This window comes from Lissotriton vulgaris, chromosome 9 (genome assembly GCF_964263255.1).
Source record: "Lissotriton vulgaris chromosome 9, aLisVul1.2, whole genome shotgun sequence".
In the NCBI taxonomy this organism is placed as follows: domain Eukaryota; kingdom Metazoa; phylum Chordata; class Amphibia; order Caudata; family Salamandridae; genus Lissotriton; species Lissotriton vulgaris.
In genome coordinates this window covers 721,257,749-721,270,069 of record NC_141697.1, presented here as the reverse complement: position 1 = coordinate 721,270,069, position 12,321 = coordinate 721,257,749, and the positions used below count along the sequence as shown (strand labels likewise).

At 43.7% G+C, this 12,321-nt stretch overlaps 1 protein-coding gene across 3 annotated transcripts in view; it reads left to right on the top strand.

Annotated features, from left to right (window-relative positions):
- Positions 1-12,321, top strand: part of DMPK (DM1 protein kinase) — an 809,400-nt gene that overhangs the window by 630,491 nt on the left and 166,588 nt on the right. For all 3 annotated transcript variants that reach the window (XM_086938460.1, XM_086938459.1, XM_086938458.1), the window contains exons 10-11: positions 1,613-1,718; positions 1,972-2,114. In XM_086938460.1, the coding sequence (XP_086794586.1) occupies positions 1,613-1,718; positions 1,972-2,114 (249 nt within the window). The remainder of the gene's footprint in view (positions 1-1,612; positions 1,719-1,971; positions 2,115-12,321) is intronic.

Here is a 12,321-nt window from a genome sequence, read left to right as displayed (position 1 = left end):
AAATTAACCGGTCCGTCGATTCTTCCCATAGTCGAGGTGATTTGTGCAAAGTTACTGCCAACAATAACTTATGGTAGTGAAGCCCAGAGAGGAAGAGATGCCAAACTACTGGACTCCACAGTTACAAGCACCTTTAGGATTATATTTGGGTTACCCAAATATACTTCCCCTTCGCAAATAAGGCTTGAGTTTGGCATCCAGAAGCAGTCTCTTGCTAGACATGGGGCTCACATCATAACGTGGGATAAAATACGTAAAGCTGCTCTAGGGACGCTTAACGCAGTTATGGAAAGAGATAAGCAGACATACTTCATCACCTGCAGGGAGATACCTTAAAGAAGGATTACATGAATTGGGACTGAACCAACTGTGGGAAACTCCCACTAGCTCCGGCGTAGTTAAGAAACTAGTTTGGAAATCAGTCAAATATCTATCATGGCTGGAGGACAAAGCTTCACTCGCCGAAAGGTCTCACGGCTGGATGACTTTGAATACATACTGTCAGCAAACGGCCCAGAAGTATTTCAACACGGGTTATGCCAAGCTCACAAAAATTAGCTTTATGAGGTTCAGATTGGGCTTGTTACCAGGCTCTCAGCACTCTCCACCCTGGCTGAAGGTGAAGGTGGACCCTAGGTGCCGCCTTTGCGGGATAGCATCTGAAGATATGCTGCATCTATTATGCTCCTGCAAACAACTGTCACAAGAACGGCTACAAATATTGAAAGCAAAATTCAATCAGCCTGGAATTAGGACTAGGAGGCAGGCAGTTCTGGCTTGCCTTGCCCCAAGTGACCCTCAACTAAACTGTGCTTTGGTAAAATTTCTGACAGCATGCCAAAAGAAACTACCGGAAATAAAATCACTGGCTGTAATCTAACTTTTAAATGTATCTGTGCAATTACAGACAAAGTACTATACCCATGAATTATTGTGGCGGAAACAACGGGACATGTACTCCTGGTTATAATGTGCCTGAATAAGTGACTTTTAATATTTTAATTTTATTGTACAGTTATCTAACAGAAACTTTTTATCCCTTTATAACTAAGGAGCTTTTATATACATAAAATGGACTGTAATGAAATACTTCTGTGTTGCAATGGTTTTAACAAACTATGCAAATAAAATAAACTTGAAACTTGAAACAATTCTGATGGGGCCATTACTTTCAATTATTACCTCCAGCAAAGTTAAAAGGGGCCTTGTACTGAGCCATTTGAGATGACTTTAGCATAAAATGATGGCAGTGTGTACTACAAATCAATCAATCAGGGGTTTGTATAGTGCGCTACTCACCCGTGAAGGTCTGAAGGCGCTGTAGAAATTACATAGTGAACCTTACATTTGCTCGGAAAATTCTGTGTGGAAGATTCTCAAGCAATGTGGGTACACGTGTGAGCAAAGGCAGGTTGGCCTCTAAGTATGTCATGCGCTATATTCTCTGAAAGGTCACTAACATGTCATGCTGGCTAGTGGCCAGGAAGGACCTGTTTGACTCAGACTTATCTAGTATGCTGGTGGCAATTCCAACTATTATTTTATTTGTTGTGGATTGAGTGGTTAAAATGAGACAGAAGGTGGAGTAGTGAAACATGTTCTTTTCTCTCAGACACAGTGAAAGCCGGCAGGATAGGACAGCAGATATCAACTTGGAGATGGACTGTGATCGGAGGACTCCAACCCCAGAGCCTCACAAGGGCCTTGGAGAAGCTCAGGTGAGAGTGCCATTCAAACTGGGACACTGAAGTTACATTTTGCTGCAACTGTATCTATTGCTTTCCTTTGGGCGTGGGCACAATTTGACAGTTTGCATTGAGCTAGCCCCCTTAATTCAGTCCCCTTGTTGGCAATTTCACCAGAGACTGGGAATTTGTGTCAAGGCAGCCCTTTCCGCTGTACCCTCCTTGTTCATTGATGTATGGTCTGTAAGTGGCAATCACACATTTCTAGCACCTGTTTATGTTCTAGGCCTGGAGCCTGCCGGATGGTCAGACCTTCAATATCTCAGCCATTCTGGACCTGCAGTCGGCCCTCGAGGAGGAGATCCACACCCGGGAGGTCTTACAGGAGGAGCTGAAGATGGTGAAGATGGCCAATCAAACATTCGCTGGGTAAGAATGCGGCAAGGGCAGGTGATTATGACTTGCTCCTGGCTGCTAGAGCATACCGTTATTTACTAAGGTCCTGCTTATACAATCCTACCTAATATTGGTAGTGTGACTTGGATTTGCTGCACTAGTATATTCTTAAACTCCTGATGAGGATTGCAATGCTCTATAAAGCACTGCTTCCAAAGAGTAGTAATTACTGCAGAGGAGACAATCGCATCAACCTTTAGACGTCTAGGACTACCTCACCAAGAAGAGACTTGGTGCATACCAAAACACTGCATTGCCTCGAAGTAGCAATAACAAAAGGCTCCAGAACTCCTACTAGCACCAGCCCTCACCAACCCCTAGGTGGCTAGGACATGCACATTATTTGTGGCCGGGGCACTGTATCTTAGGTCTCAATCTACACATGAGAGAGTAGACCCGAATAAGCCGAAACATGCACTGGGTTGATTATGCTCCAGTTCAGAGGGAGGTTGGCCTGGCAGTTCAGGTTGGACAGTCCCCATCAGAACAGGATCAAGACTGATTTGCATATGGCTGGTTCCTGTCTAGGGTGACATTATGGAAAAACTAACGATAGACTGGAATCTGACCCGGAGTAATTACAGCTGGCTGACAGTAATTCAACAATTCCACCCATCACTTTTTTTGATACCTTATGTAAATATTGAAGCATATGCTGAATTATATGCTTTGACCTCATGAGACTGTTTCTAAAAATCCTTTAATCTTCTATTCTCATTTATTTGCTTTAAAATTGAAGTATGATATGGGGATCTGCCCTCACGCTAGGCTTGATTGTGCTTGTTAGAATTGTGTGGCAGAATAGTTGTGCTTCTGACTCTCCACTAACTAGTCAGCTGCCATCTTAGGGCAATTTTGGCTTTGCACCATTGTGACTGGCATTTTCCTTTACTTGTTGTTTGATGACTGCCAATGTTATTTGCACTCCATAGAGTGTTTTTAGAGCATGACCGTAGCCACAGGGGCAGCGGGATGCAGAACATAAAACAATTAAATTACAATGCAAGATCTTTATACCTTCAATTAAATGACTATTAAGACATTAAGACAACATATATTGCTGCTATCAAGGATTATAACAAAAGCCATTCATCAGACAAGTCTTTAAGATAGGTAAAAGGCTGTTTTCGTCCAATTGCAGCAATACCACAGTGACGTTTTCCTTTTTTTTTTTATATAATTTTTTTTATTGACTAGTAAATTAAGAAGACATGACTGTGTACATATAATAAAACAAGACAGTTATTTACAAAATAAATATAGTTTGTTCCCTAACAAAGATGTTTCATTTTCCACTTGGACCCTATTCACAAAGTGATTCGATTATTTATATTGAAAACAAAATTATTTATATTGAGAGAAAAAACAAGTAAAAACATAGTTATCTACAGCAACAAAATAGATATCCAGCAAAAAGATAAGATTAAGTACCCTAAGAGTCTTCAAAAAGAAAATTATCCCAGATTTTCTCGAATTTTTTTAATGAGCGAACTCCTCTGAGTTTTGCGAGCCCTAACTCCATAGAGTGGATTTCGTTGACTAGTGACCACCATTCCCATATACTAGGGGGTTTAGGACATATCCAGGCTCTAGCCAATGTGAGTTTGGCGCAGGAGATAAGGATAGTTATCAGGGCAGATTGAGGAAGGGAAACAGGATGGATGTCGAGTAGGATTATTGGTATTGTAAAAGAAGGTAAGAAGATTTTCTTGACTTCCAAAACTTTGAGTATTTCCCCCAAAAAATCTTTAAAAGTTGGACAGGAGAACAGCATGTGTCCTAAGTCTGCTGCATAAGCGGAGCATTTAGGACATTTGGTACGATCGCCTTGAATGTTATTAAGGGACCACTTAGAGATCTTTTCCGGTGTATAGTATAGCATACATGTTGTTCGAAACTGCTGTAACCTTAAACTGGACGATCATACAGAGTTATTAATATTAGATAAGGAGCATGATATTTGTTTGGGAGTTATGTTCAAACCGATTTTACTACTCCATTTTTCTGCTAATTTTTGACAATCGTCGGTTTTAATGGCACAAAGATGTTTGTAGGCCTCACTTATCAAAGATTTGTTTTTGGTAGAATATAAACAGTTCCAGATATCGCAATCTAAGATGTTGTGGATTTGGTTCTTCCTTATTAAAAAGTCATGTATTTGTAAATATTTAAATCTCATTGCTTCCGTCAGATTATACAAAGTTTGAAGTGTATTATAGTCTAGAAACCCTTGCGCGCCGTACAAATCTCCCAAAACCTTAATTCCATGAGCAGACATCTAAGGGCCATGCCATCGTTAAAAATCCCCGGAAGACCCGGATTGCCCCATAACTGTAGTTTCGGATGGTAAAAAGATGTATTGCAGTAGGATAGAATATTAACCCATATTCTAAAAATATCTTTGGCGGTCTTGAATTTCACCCTCTTGTAGTAGTTAGGGTTGTTTGCTCGGAGTAAAAACATTTTTGAGTTTGATATTAACATAAAAGAATGGAAAAAGAAAGTGTCCTCAGTGTGTAGTAGAGACCGGAGACGCCTAAAAAATGAAGACCAAAAGTACAGTTTAACATTGGGGAAGTTTAGGCCTCCCTTGTCTATACTGTTTTTTAATAGTTTCAATGATCTTCTGGCTTTTTTGTATCCCCAAATGAAGCTGCAAAATATTCTGTCTAGTTGCTTAAAAAAAGAGTTGTTTAATGCTAATGGAATAGAGCGGAAGAGGTATAAAAATTTGGGTAGTACCTTTATTTTGATAAGGTTAATTCTGCCAATTAGGTTCAAAGGCAATCTATGCCATTTTTTTTAGCAATATGGTAGTGGATTTGATTAGTTCGTTATAGTTAAGATTGTTTATTTCTCGTATATTAGATGTAATTCTGACTCCTAGGTAAGTGGCAGTTTTACAAATCTCGGGAATTTTTACCGCTGGTGTGTGATTGGCTATGATTTGCGTTTTGTTTGTGCTTAACTTATAGCCGGATACTTTGCCGAATTTACAAGCCTCAATGTTAATCCCTTGTAGTGCCTTAATAATATCAGAGGAATAGATGGCGATATCGTCGGCATATGCGGTGATTTTCAGTGTTTGTTCGTTAGATTTGAAGGGGGCAATTCTATGTTGTGCTTGAAGGGAGTATAAAAATGGTTCGAGTGAAAGGGCAAATAATAAGGGTGATAAGGGGCAACCTTGGCGAGTACCTCGAGAAATCTTGAAGTCTGTGGAGGTCTGTCCCCCGTAGCTAACATGGGCTGAGGGATTATCGTATTATGCTTTTGTCCACTTTAAAAAGTGTCCACTGAACCCCATTTTAGTCATAACGTGCCAGAGATAATCCCAACCCACTCGGTCAAAGGCCTTTTCGGCATCCAGCAGAATCATGCCGAGTGGGGATCAGTCAGTCTCAGCCACGTTAACATGGGTGGTAGTATCTCTCCCGGTGACAAATCCGTGTTGCTGCGGATTAACTATTTTGGGCATGTGAGGAGCTAGCCTAGTAGCTAAAATGTTTGCAAATATTTTTGCGTCAGTGTTAATCAAAGAGATGGGTCTGTATGACCCCCTCTCTTCCTTTGGTTTGCCCTTTTTAAGAAAAAAGATTATTTTAGCTCTGTTCCATGGCTTGGGGGCCTTCCCAGTCACCCCAATAGATTGTATGACCTGCAGTAATAAGGGTAAAAGTTCCTCTAGACAGATTTTGTATATTTCCAGAGGGATAGTATCTTCCCCTGCGGCTTTTCCTATCGGTAAAGTGGCAATAGCTAGGCGTATATCTTGCCCTGTAATATTTTCAGACAGCGAATCTATTTCCGAAGAGTTAAGTAAGGTTGTTAAAGTCTCATCTAAGTAATTCTGTATGATAGTTTCGTTTGGAATAGATTCGGGGGTGTATAAAGTCCTATAAAAATCCACAAATTGTTCCAGTATATCATGTGGTTGGTCGTATATCTTATTATCAGAGCCTCGGATGTTTGTAATTATGGTACTAGCTCTATCTTCAGCCACTTTGTATGCCAGGAGTTTGCCAATTTTGTCCCCACCCTCGTATTGCGTGATCTTAAATTTGTGTATGTTGGCGATATTTTTTTGAATAAACTTTGTTTTAGTTTCAGATTTTAATTGACTTAATTTTAGGCCTATCTCTATTACTGTAGGTGAGTTTGACCGAAGTGCTGTAGCTAGTTATGCTTCTTGAGCAGAAATGCTGGAAATCAAGGATTCCCTAAGTTTACGACGCTCAAAATTTTGTTTGAGCACGTATCCCTGCGTGAATCCTCAAATGCTTGCCTTACAGGTGTCCCAAACCGTATTACATGAGGCAGAGTTCCAATTCATTTCTATAAATTCAATAAGATGATTTTTTAATTGTGAAATGTAAACAGAGTCTGATATTAAGTATCTGGGAAAAGAGAATGGTCTATGACATGTACGAGTATGTGGAGTATCAAAAGTCAGCATTATAGGGTTGTGATCTGAGGAAATTCGAGGACATACCTCCATTGCGCTAATGTTCAATAATTTAACATTAGCTAGAGCCATGTCTAGTCGAGAGCAAAGTTTATGAGGTGCGGAATAATATGTGTGACCAGGGGTGTGTGGATATAGGTATCGCCAAGCATCTTTAATGTTATGTGTATAGCATAGGTCTAGAATTGAGGCTCTAGTTTTGCGCATCCACTGGAAGCTCCTAGGCCTGGTAGTATCTAGTTGGTAATCCATGATGCAGTTAAAGTCCCCCATTATAATGAGCTCCCCATCCCAATCTAAAAGTTTTATGTTTAAATCATCAAAAACCCTGGGTTCATCTTGATTTGAACCATACACCACGCAGATTATATACTTATGATTTTCAATGTTCAGTTGGGTGATAACCCATCTACCGACTTCATCATGAGCGGTTCGTAAGGTTTTCTACTTTGAATCGTTTATGTTTAAGAATTGCCACCCCTCTAATTGAAGCTCCAAAAGTGGAGCAGCAAAAAATATCATAACCTAGTTGACAAAATAATTTTTTATCCTTGCCGGCTACATGTGTTTCAGATAAAAGTATAAGATGAAGATCATACAGTCTCAACTCTTCCGACACAAGACGTCTTTTGTTTTTACTGTTAAGCCCTGCGACGTTCCAAGCAAGACATTTTATTTTATACATTTAGAAAAGAAAAGAAAAAAAAAAGAAACCCTCATAATGGAACACCAAGTGGAGATTTTTCTTGAACCACACAAAAATATACATTTACTTTTTTCTTCAGTAGCATGTCTCCCCCTCAAATTGTAATCATTTTTTTCTAGTTTCTCACTCAGGATATTCATACAAAAATCCTGTTTCTGAAATTTCTCCTCTTCCTCTCGACACTAGTTAAGATGGTTAACTGTCTTTAATTTTCCTCTCCTCTGGAACATTGCTTTCTAAACATTCTGCATGATGCAACCACTGAAATTGGGCCAGTACTTATAGACCTCTGCAGTCTTTCATTATCTTCTGTTACAGTGCCTACATCTTGGATGGAAAGTTTGGTAGTTTTTTCATTGAACAAAGCCTTTGGCTGATTTAACCATTTTGACAAATTGTTATCCTATTTATTATCTCTTCCAATTCTTGGAAACATATTGAACCTGTAGCTGCCTTCCTTCCTTGAGACAAGTTCTTAACTTGAACCTATTCAGTCCAGTTTTAGGAGTCATCATAATACAGAGTCTGCATTATTGACCTTTGATGAAGAACCTAGGATAATGGTGGACCACAGCAGTACTTTGGTTTCTGCTCCTTGAGCTGTCAGCAGCATTTTACTCTGTGAAATACTGCATATTACTTGTATTGTGGACTGTGGCATTCAAGGCACTACACCTTCATGAGTGGAAGGAAGCCTTCCTTGTCCTCCACCTTCAACCTTATCAGTCCAACCTTGATCAAGATATTTGTGGTGTACATTAAAGGTCCATTTTAAGCCCTTCACTTTATAATGTGTGTGTTGCAGCAGTGGACAGGCTCAACCCTTATGGGCTGTCTGTAATGACCTATGCTGTTGATGCTCAAATCATCTTGCATCTGGATCTGAACTATAGTCATGCTCAATCCAATTTTTCTTTCCTTTCCTTCCCTCTCCAGTTCTCCCTTCCCATTCTCTTCTCTGTTGGGAAATATAAAAGTGAATCAGTGTAAATGTGAGACAGTGCTACAGCACGTTTGGTTTGTTCTAGCTTAATAATTTAGTAAACGATCTAGAATTAATCTCATATTTCTAATATAATAAATAATATATTTGCTCTTTTTTCTTTTCCGTTTCTTTTCCATTAAAAGAGCTGAAAAGTGCGTAGGCTGTTAATACCATTTCTTAAGTTTAAAACAATATGATGTCAAGCAAACCTTAGGCACGCACTACACACAAATTATATTTATAGTTGTTCCCAGTTCAGTAGTCATCAAACTTAAATGTTTAAGAAAAATCCAATTTCCACATGAAAAATATATAGTCATCCAAGTCTTGGACTCCAGAGATCTTTTATTTTCAGACCATTTACAGTGATCATGTAGCCAACATGTGTTTCGTCAGTTTAGCAACTTCATCAGGGCTGTATATAGTAAAACAGGATCAAAAGGTAAGTCCAGCCATACTAGAACGTCAGTGTGCCACCCAAAAAATATTTTTGCTGTGCTGCTTTGACGACTAATATTGGTAGTCAAAATAGTAAAAGCCCGATATGTGTAAATAAGGCTCCCAGTATGTGGGGTAGTTCAGGAGTTTTCCAATAGAATGTTAATAGTAAAATTCGGTAGAAGTCAGGGGCGGCGGTAGCCATGCCTAAAGCCCCCCGCCCACTCCTCAAACCCAGACCAAGCAGCCACCAACCTCACCCAATGGCTATCCAACAGCGCCGACATCCTAGCATCACTGAAAAAACGGCAAATCAAACTAGGCAGCAAGAAGGCCTCCTGGTTCAACGATGACCTTAAGAAATCCAAGAAACTCTGTCGCTCCCTCCAGAAGGCCTGGAAAAAAGACCCAACCACCAGCACCAAAGATGCCTTCAAAAACGCCACCCGCATACACCACCAACTAATCCGAAATGCCAAGAAAGCAGCCTTCAAGGACCGGCTAGATAGCAACGCCCACAACAGCAAGGAATTATTCAACATCGTCAAGGAATTTACCAACCCCTCAGCCAACTCTAACAACATCACCCCCTCTCAAGCCCTCTGCTACTCCCTAGCCTCATTCTTCTACAACAAGATTGCAGACATCCACAACAGCTTCGACAACCAACCCGGAGACCAACCCACCCAATCCCCTGCAGGATCCCCACCCCCTCTGAACATCCTCAATGACTTGAAGCCAATCTCCACTGAGGACACCATCCGTCTGATGAACTCCATCCACTCAGGATCCCCCACAGACCCTTGCCCACACTACATCTTTAACAAAGCTGACTCCATTATTGCACCACACCTCCGAGACGTCATCAACTGCTCCCTCAACTCCGCAACCTTCCCGGAAAGTTGGAAACACGCCGAACTCAGCGCCCTCCTGAAGAAACCCACAGCTGACCCCACCGAACTCAAAAACTATCGCCCTATCTCACTCCTTCCATTCCCGGCAAAGTCATCAAGAAAGCTGTCAACAACCAACTCGCCGCATTCCTCGAAATCAACAAATCCCTCGACTCCTCACAATCTGGATTCCGAGCCAAGCACAGCACCGAAACCACCCTCATCGCAGCAACAGACGACATTCGAACTCTACTGGACAATGGAGACACAGTCGCCCTCATCCTCCTCGACCTCTCATCTGTCATAGCACCCTCCTACAGCGCCTCAAAAACATCGGAATCCAAGGAAAAGCACTGGAATGGATCACCTCGTTCCTCTCCGGAAGAACCCAGAGAGTCCGCCTTCCACCATTCAAATCAGAGGCTACTGAAGTCATCTGCGGCGTACCTCAAGGGTCCTCACTCAGTCCCACCCTCTTCAACGTTTACATGAGCCCCCTCGCGGCCATCGCACGCCAACATAACCTCAACATCATCTCCTACGCAGACGACACTCAACTGATCCTATCACTCACCAGAGACCCTAACACGGCCAAAACCAACCTACACGAAGGAATGAAAGAAGTGGTCGAATGGATGAAGAACAGCCGTCTGAAACTGAACTCAGACAAAACAGAAGTCCTCATCCTAGGCACCTCCCCCTCCGCCTGGGACGATTCTTGGTGGCCAGAGGCCCTTGGAAAAGCACCCATCCCGACGGACCACTGTTAGACGGACCGGGAGGGTCGGCCGAGGATAAGGGGAGAGGTCTCCAGGGAGAGCTGTCTCCAGCGATCGTACAGACAAGTAACTTCCCCCCCACAGACGGACACCACACAAGGATAAGGTTAAACGATACTTTATCAGCAATTCTTCAAGTACGGTCAAATGATACAAGGAGGTCTGGACTCAGGGGTCCCCTCGGTTCTAGTCTCTGGTTTGGGAAAGGGGTAGCGGGACAGTCTTGTTACCAAATGGGTGGATGAATAGCTCTCAATCCTCGAGCTCGGCGTTCTAGATGATCGGGCCGCGGCGGAGCCAGCAGGTCCCGAGATGATTGAAGGTAGCGACGGTCCGCGGCGGAGCCAGCAGGTCCCGATGAAGATGGTGGTACAAACGGTCCGCGGCCACGCCAGCAGGTCCCGACGACGATGAAGGTTTACGAAGGTTGCGGCAGCGCCAGCAGGCAGGACGATAGTTCGCAAGGCAGGGCTACGGCAGCGCCAGTAGTCCGTCAAGGATGAGTTCTTCTCTGCGTCTCTCGACTCCAGGATACAACTGCCTTCCTGCTCTGGAGCTGCCCCAGTTATAGGGCTGGTGCCCTTTGATGTCCGGACCCTCGCACTTGGAGGTCGGGAGGTCCGGGATGAGGGAGTCCAGACACCCAGCAGGGGGGTGGAGCCAGCGCCCGGGGAGGCTGGGGGCGATCGGCACCTGGCGGGGGAGAGCCATCGACACCTCTTCCTCCCATTGACCTGCCAAGTAGTCCGCTCACCTCCTGGGTGGATGGTGGTGCCGGGATGTCGGAGGCCTGGCCAGGCCCAGGGTTAGGGTCGATCGGAGGCCACGCGGCCTCGTGGTGCAGTGTCCAAGATGGCGCCCAGGTCGGACGCGAGGGCCGGTAGGGGATCGGGCCCAAGAGGTCGAGATGTTCCGAGGCAGGGGTCCCGGAGGGGACGGAAAACGTGGAGTGGTGGCGTGTAACACTTGGGGAGCCGGGCTCGGGCCCGGTCGTGCAGAAGGGGAGCGGGCCCTTCATGTGGCCTGTCCAACAACCACGCACGGAACCTGGGCGTCATCCTGGATTCCTCACTCTCGATGAACAGACAAGTCAACGCCGTTTCTTCATCTTGCTTCAACATTCTTCGCATGCTCAAAAAAACATTTCGCTGGATCCCTACCGAAACTAGAAAAACAGTCACCCACGCTCTGGTCACAAGCCGACTGGACTACGGAAACACCCTCTACGCCGGCACCACCGCAAAACTCCAGAAAAAACTACAACGCATCCAGAACGCCTCAGCCAGACTCATACTAGACATCCCACGTAAAGAACACATCTCTGATCACCTGAAAAACCTCCACTGGCTCCCCGTCAATAAGAGAATCACTTTCCGGCTCCTAACCCACGCACACAAAGCACTCTACGAAATCGGACCCGAATGCCTCAACACACGACTATCCTTCTACACCCCCTCCCGCCAGCTACGATCCTCCAACCAAGCCCTTGCCACTGTACCTCGCATCAACAAAACCACCATGGGAGGTAGATCCTTCTCCTACCTAGCAGCCAAAACTTGGAACTCACTTCCCACTCACCTCCGTCTTACTCAGAACCACCTAGCATTCAGAAAGCAACTCAAAACGTGGATATTCGACAAGTAACTCCCCACCCCTCTTCAAGCGCCTTGAGACCCTCTGGGTATGTAGCGCGCTATACAAATCTTTTGACTTGACTTGACTTGACTGGCTTAGTTAGCGAGCTCCTTCGGTTGCTGCACTATCCTGCATGTATCCTGCACCTATGAGCCTGCAAATGAGCTAAACTCCTGAAATAAATGAGTCTGAGGGCTTTCAGTGAAACCTCTTCTGGAACGGCCCTGAAGCATCCAAAAATCAAGAGAGACCGTGCTGCCGGGGCGCGGTCTGTGGTAC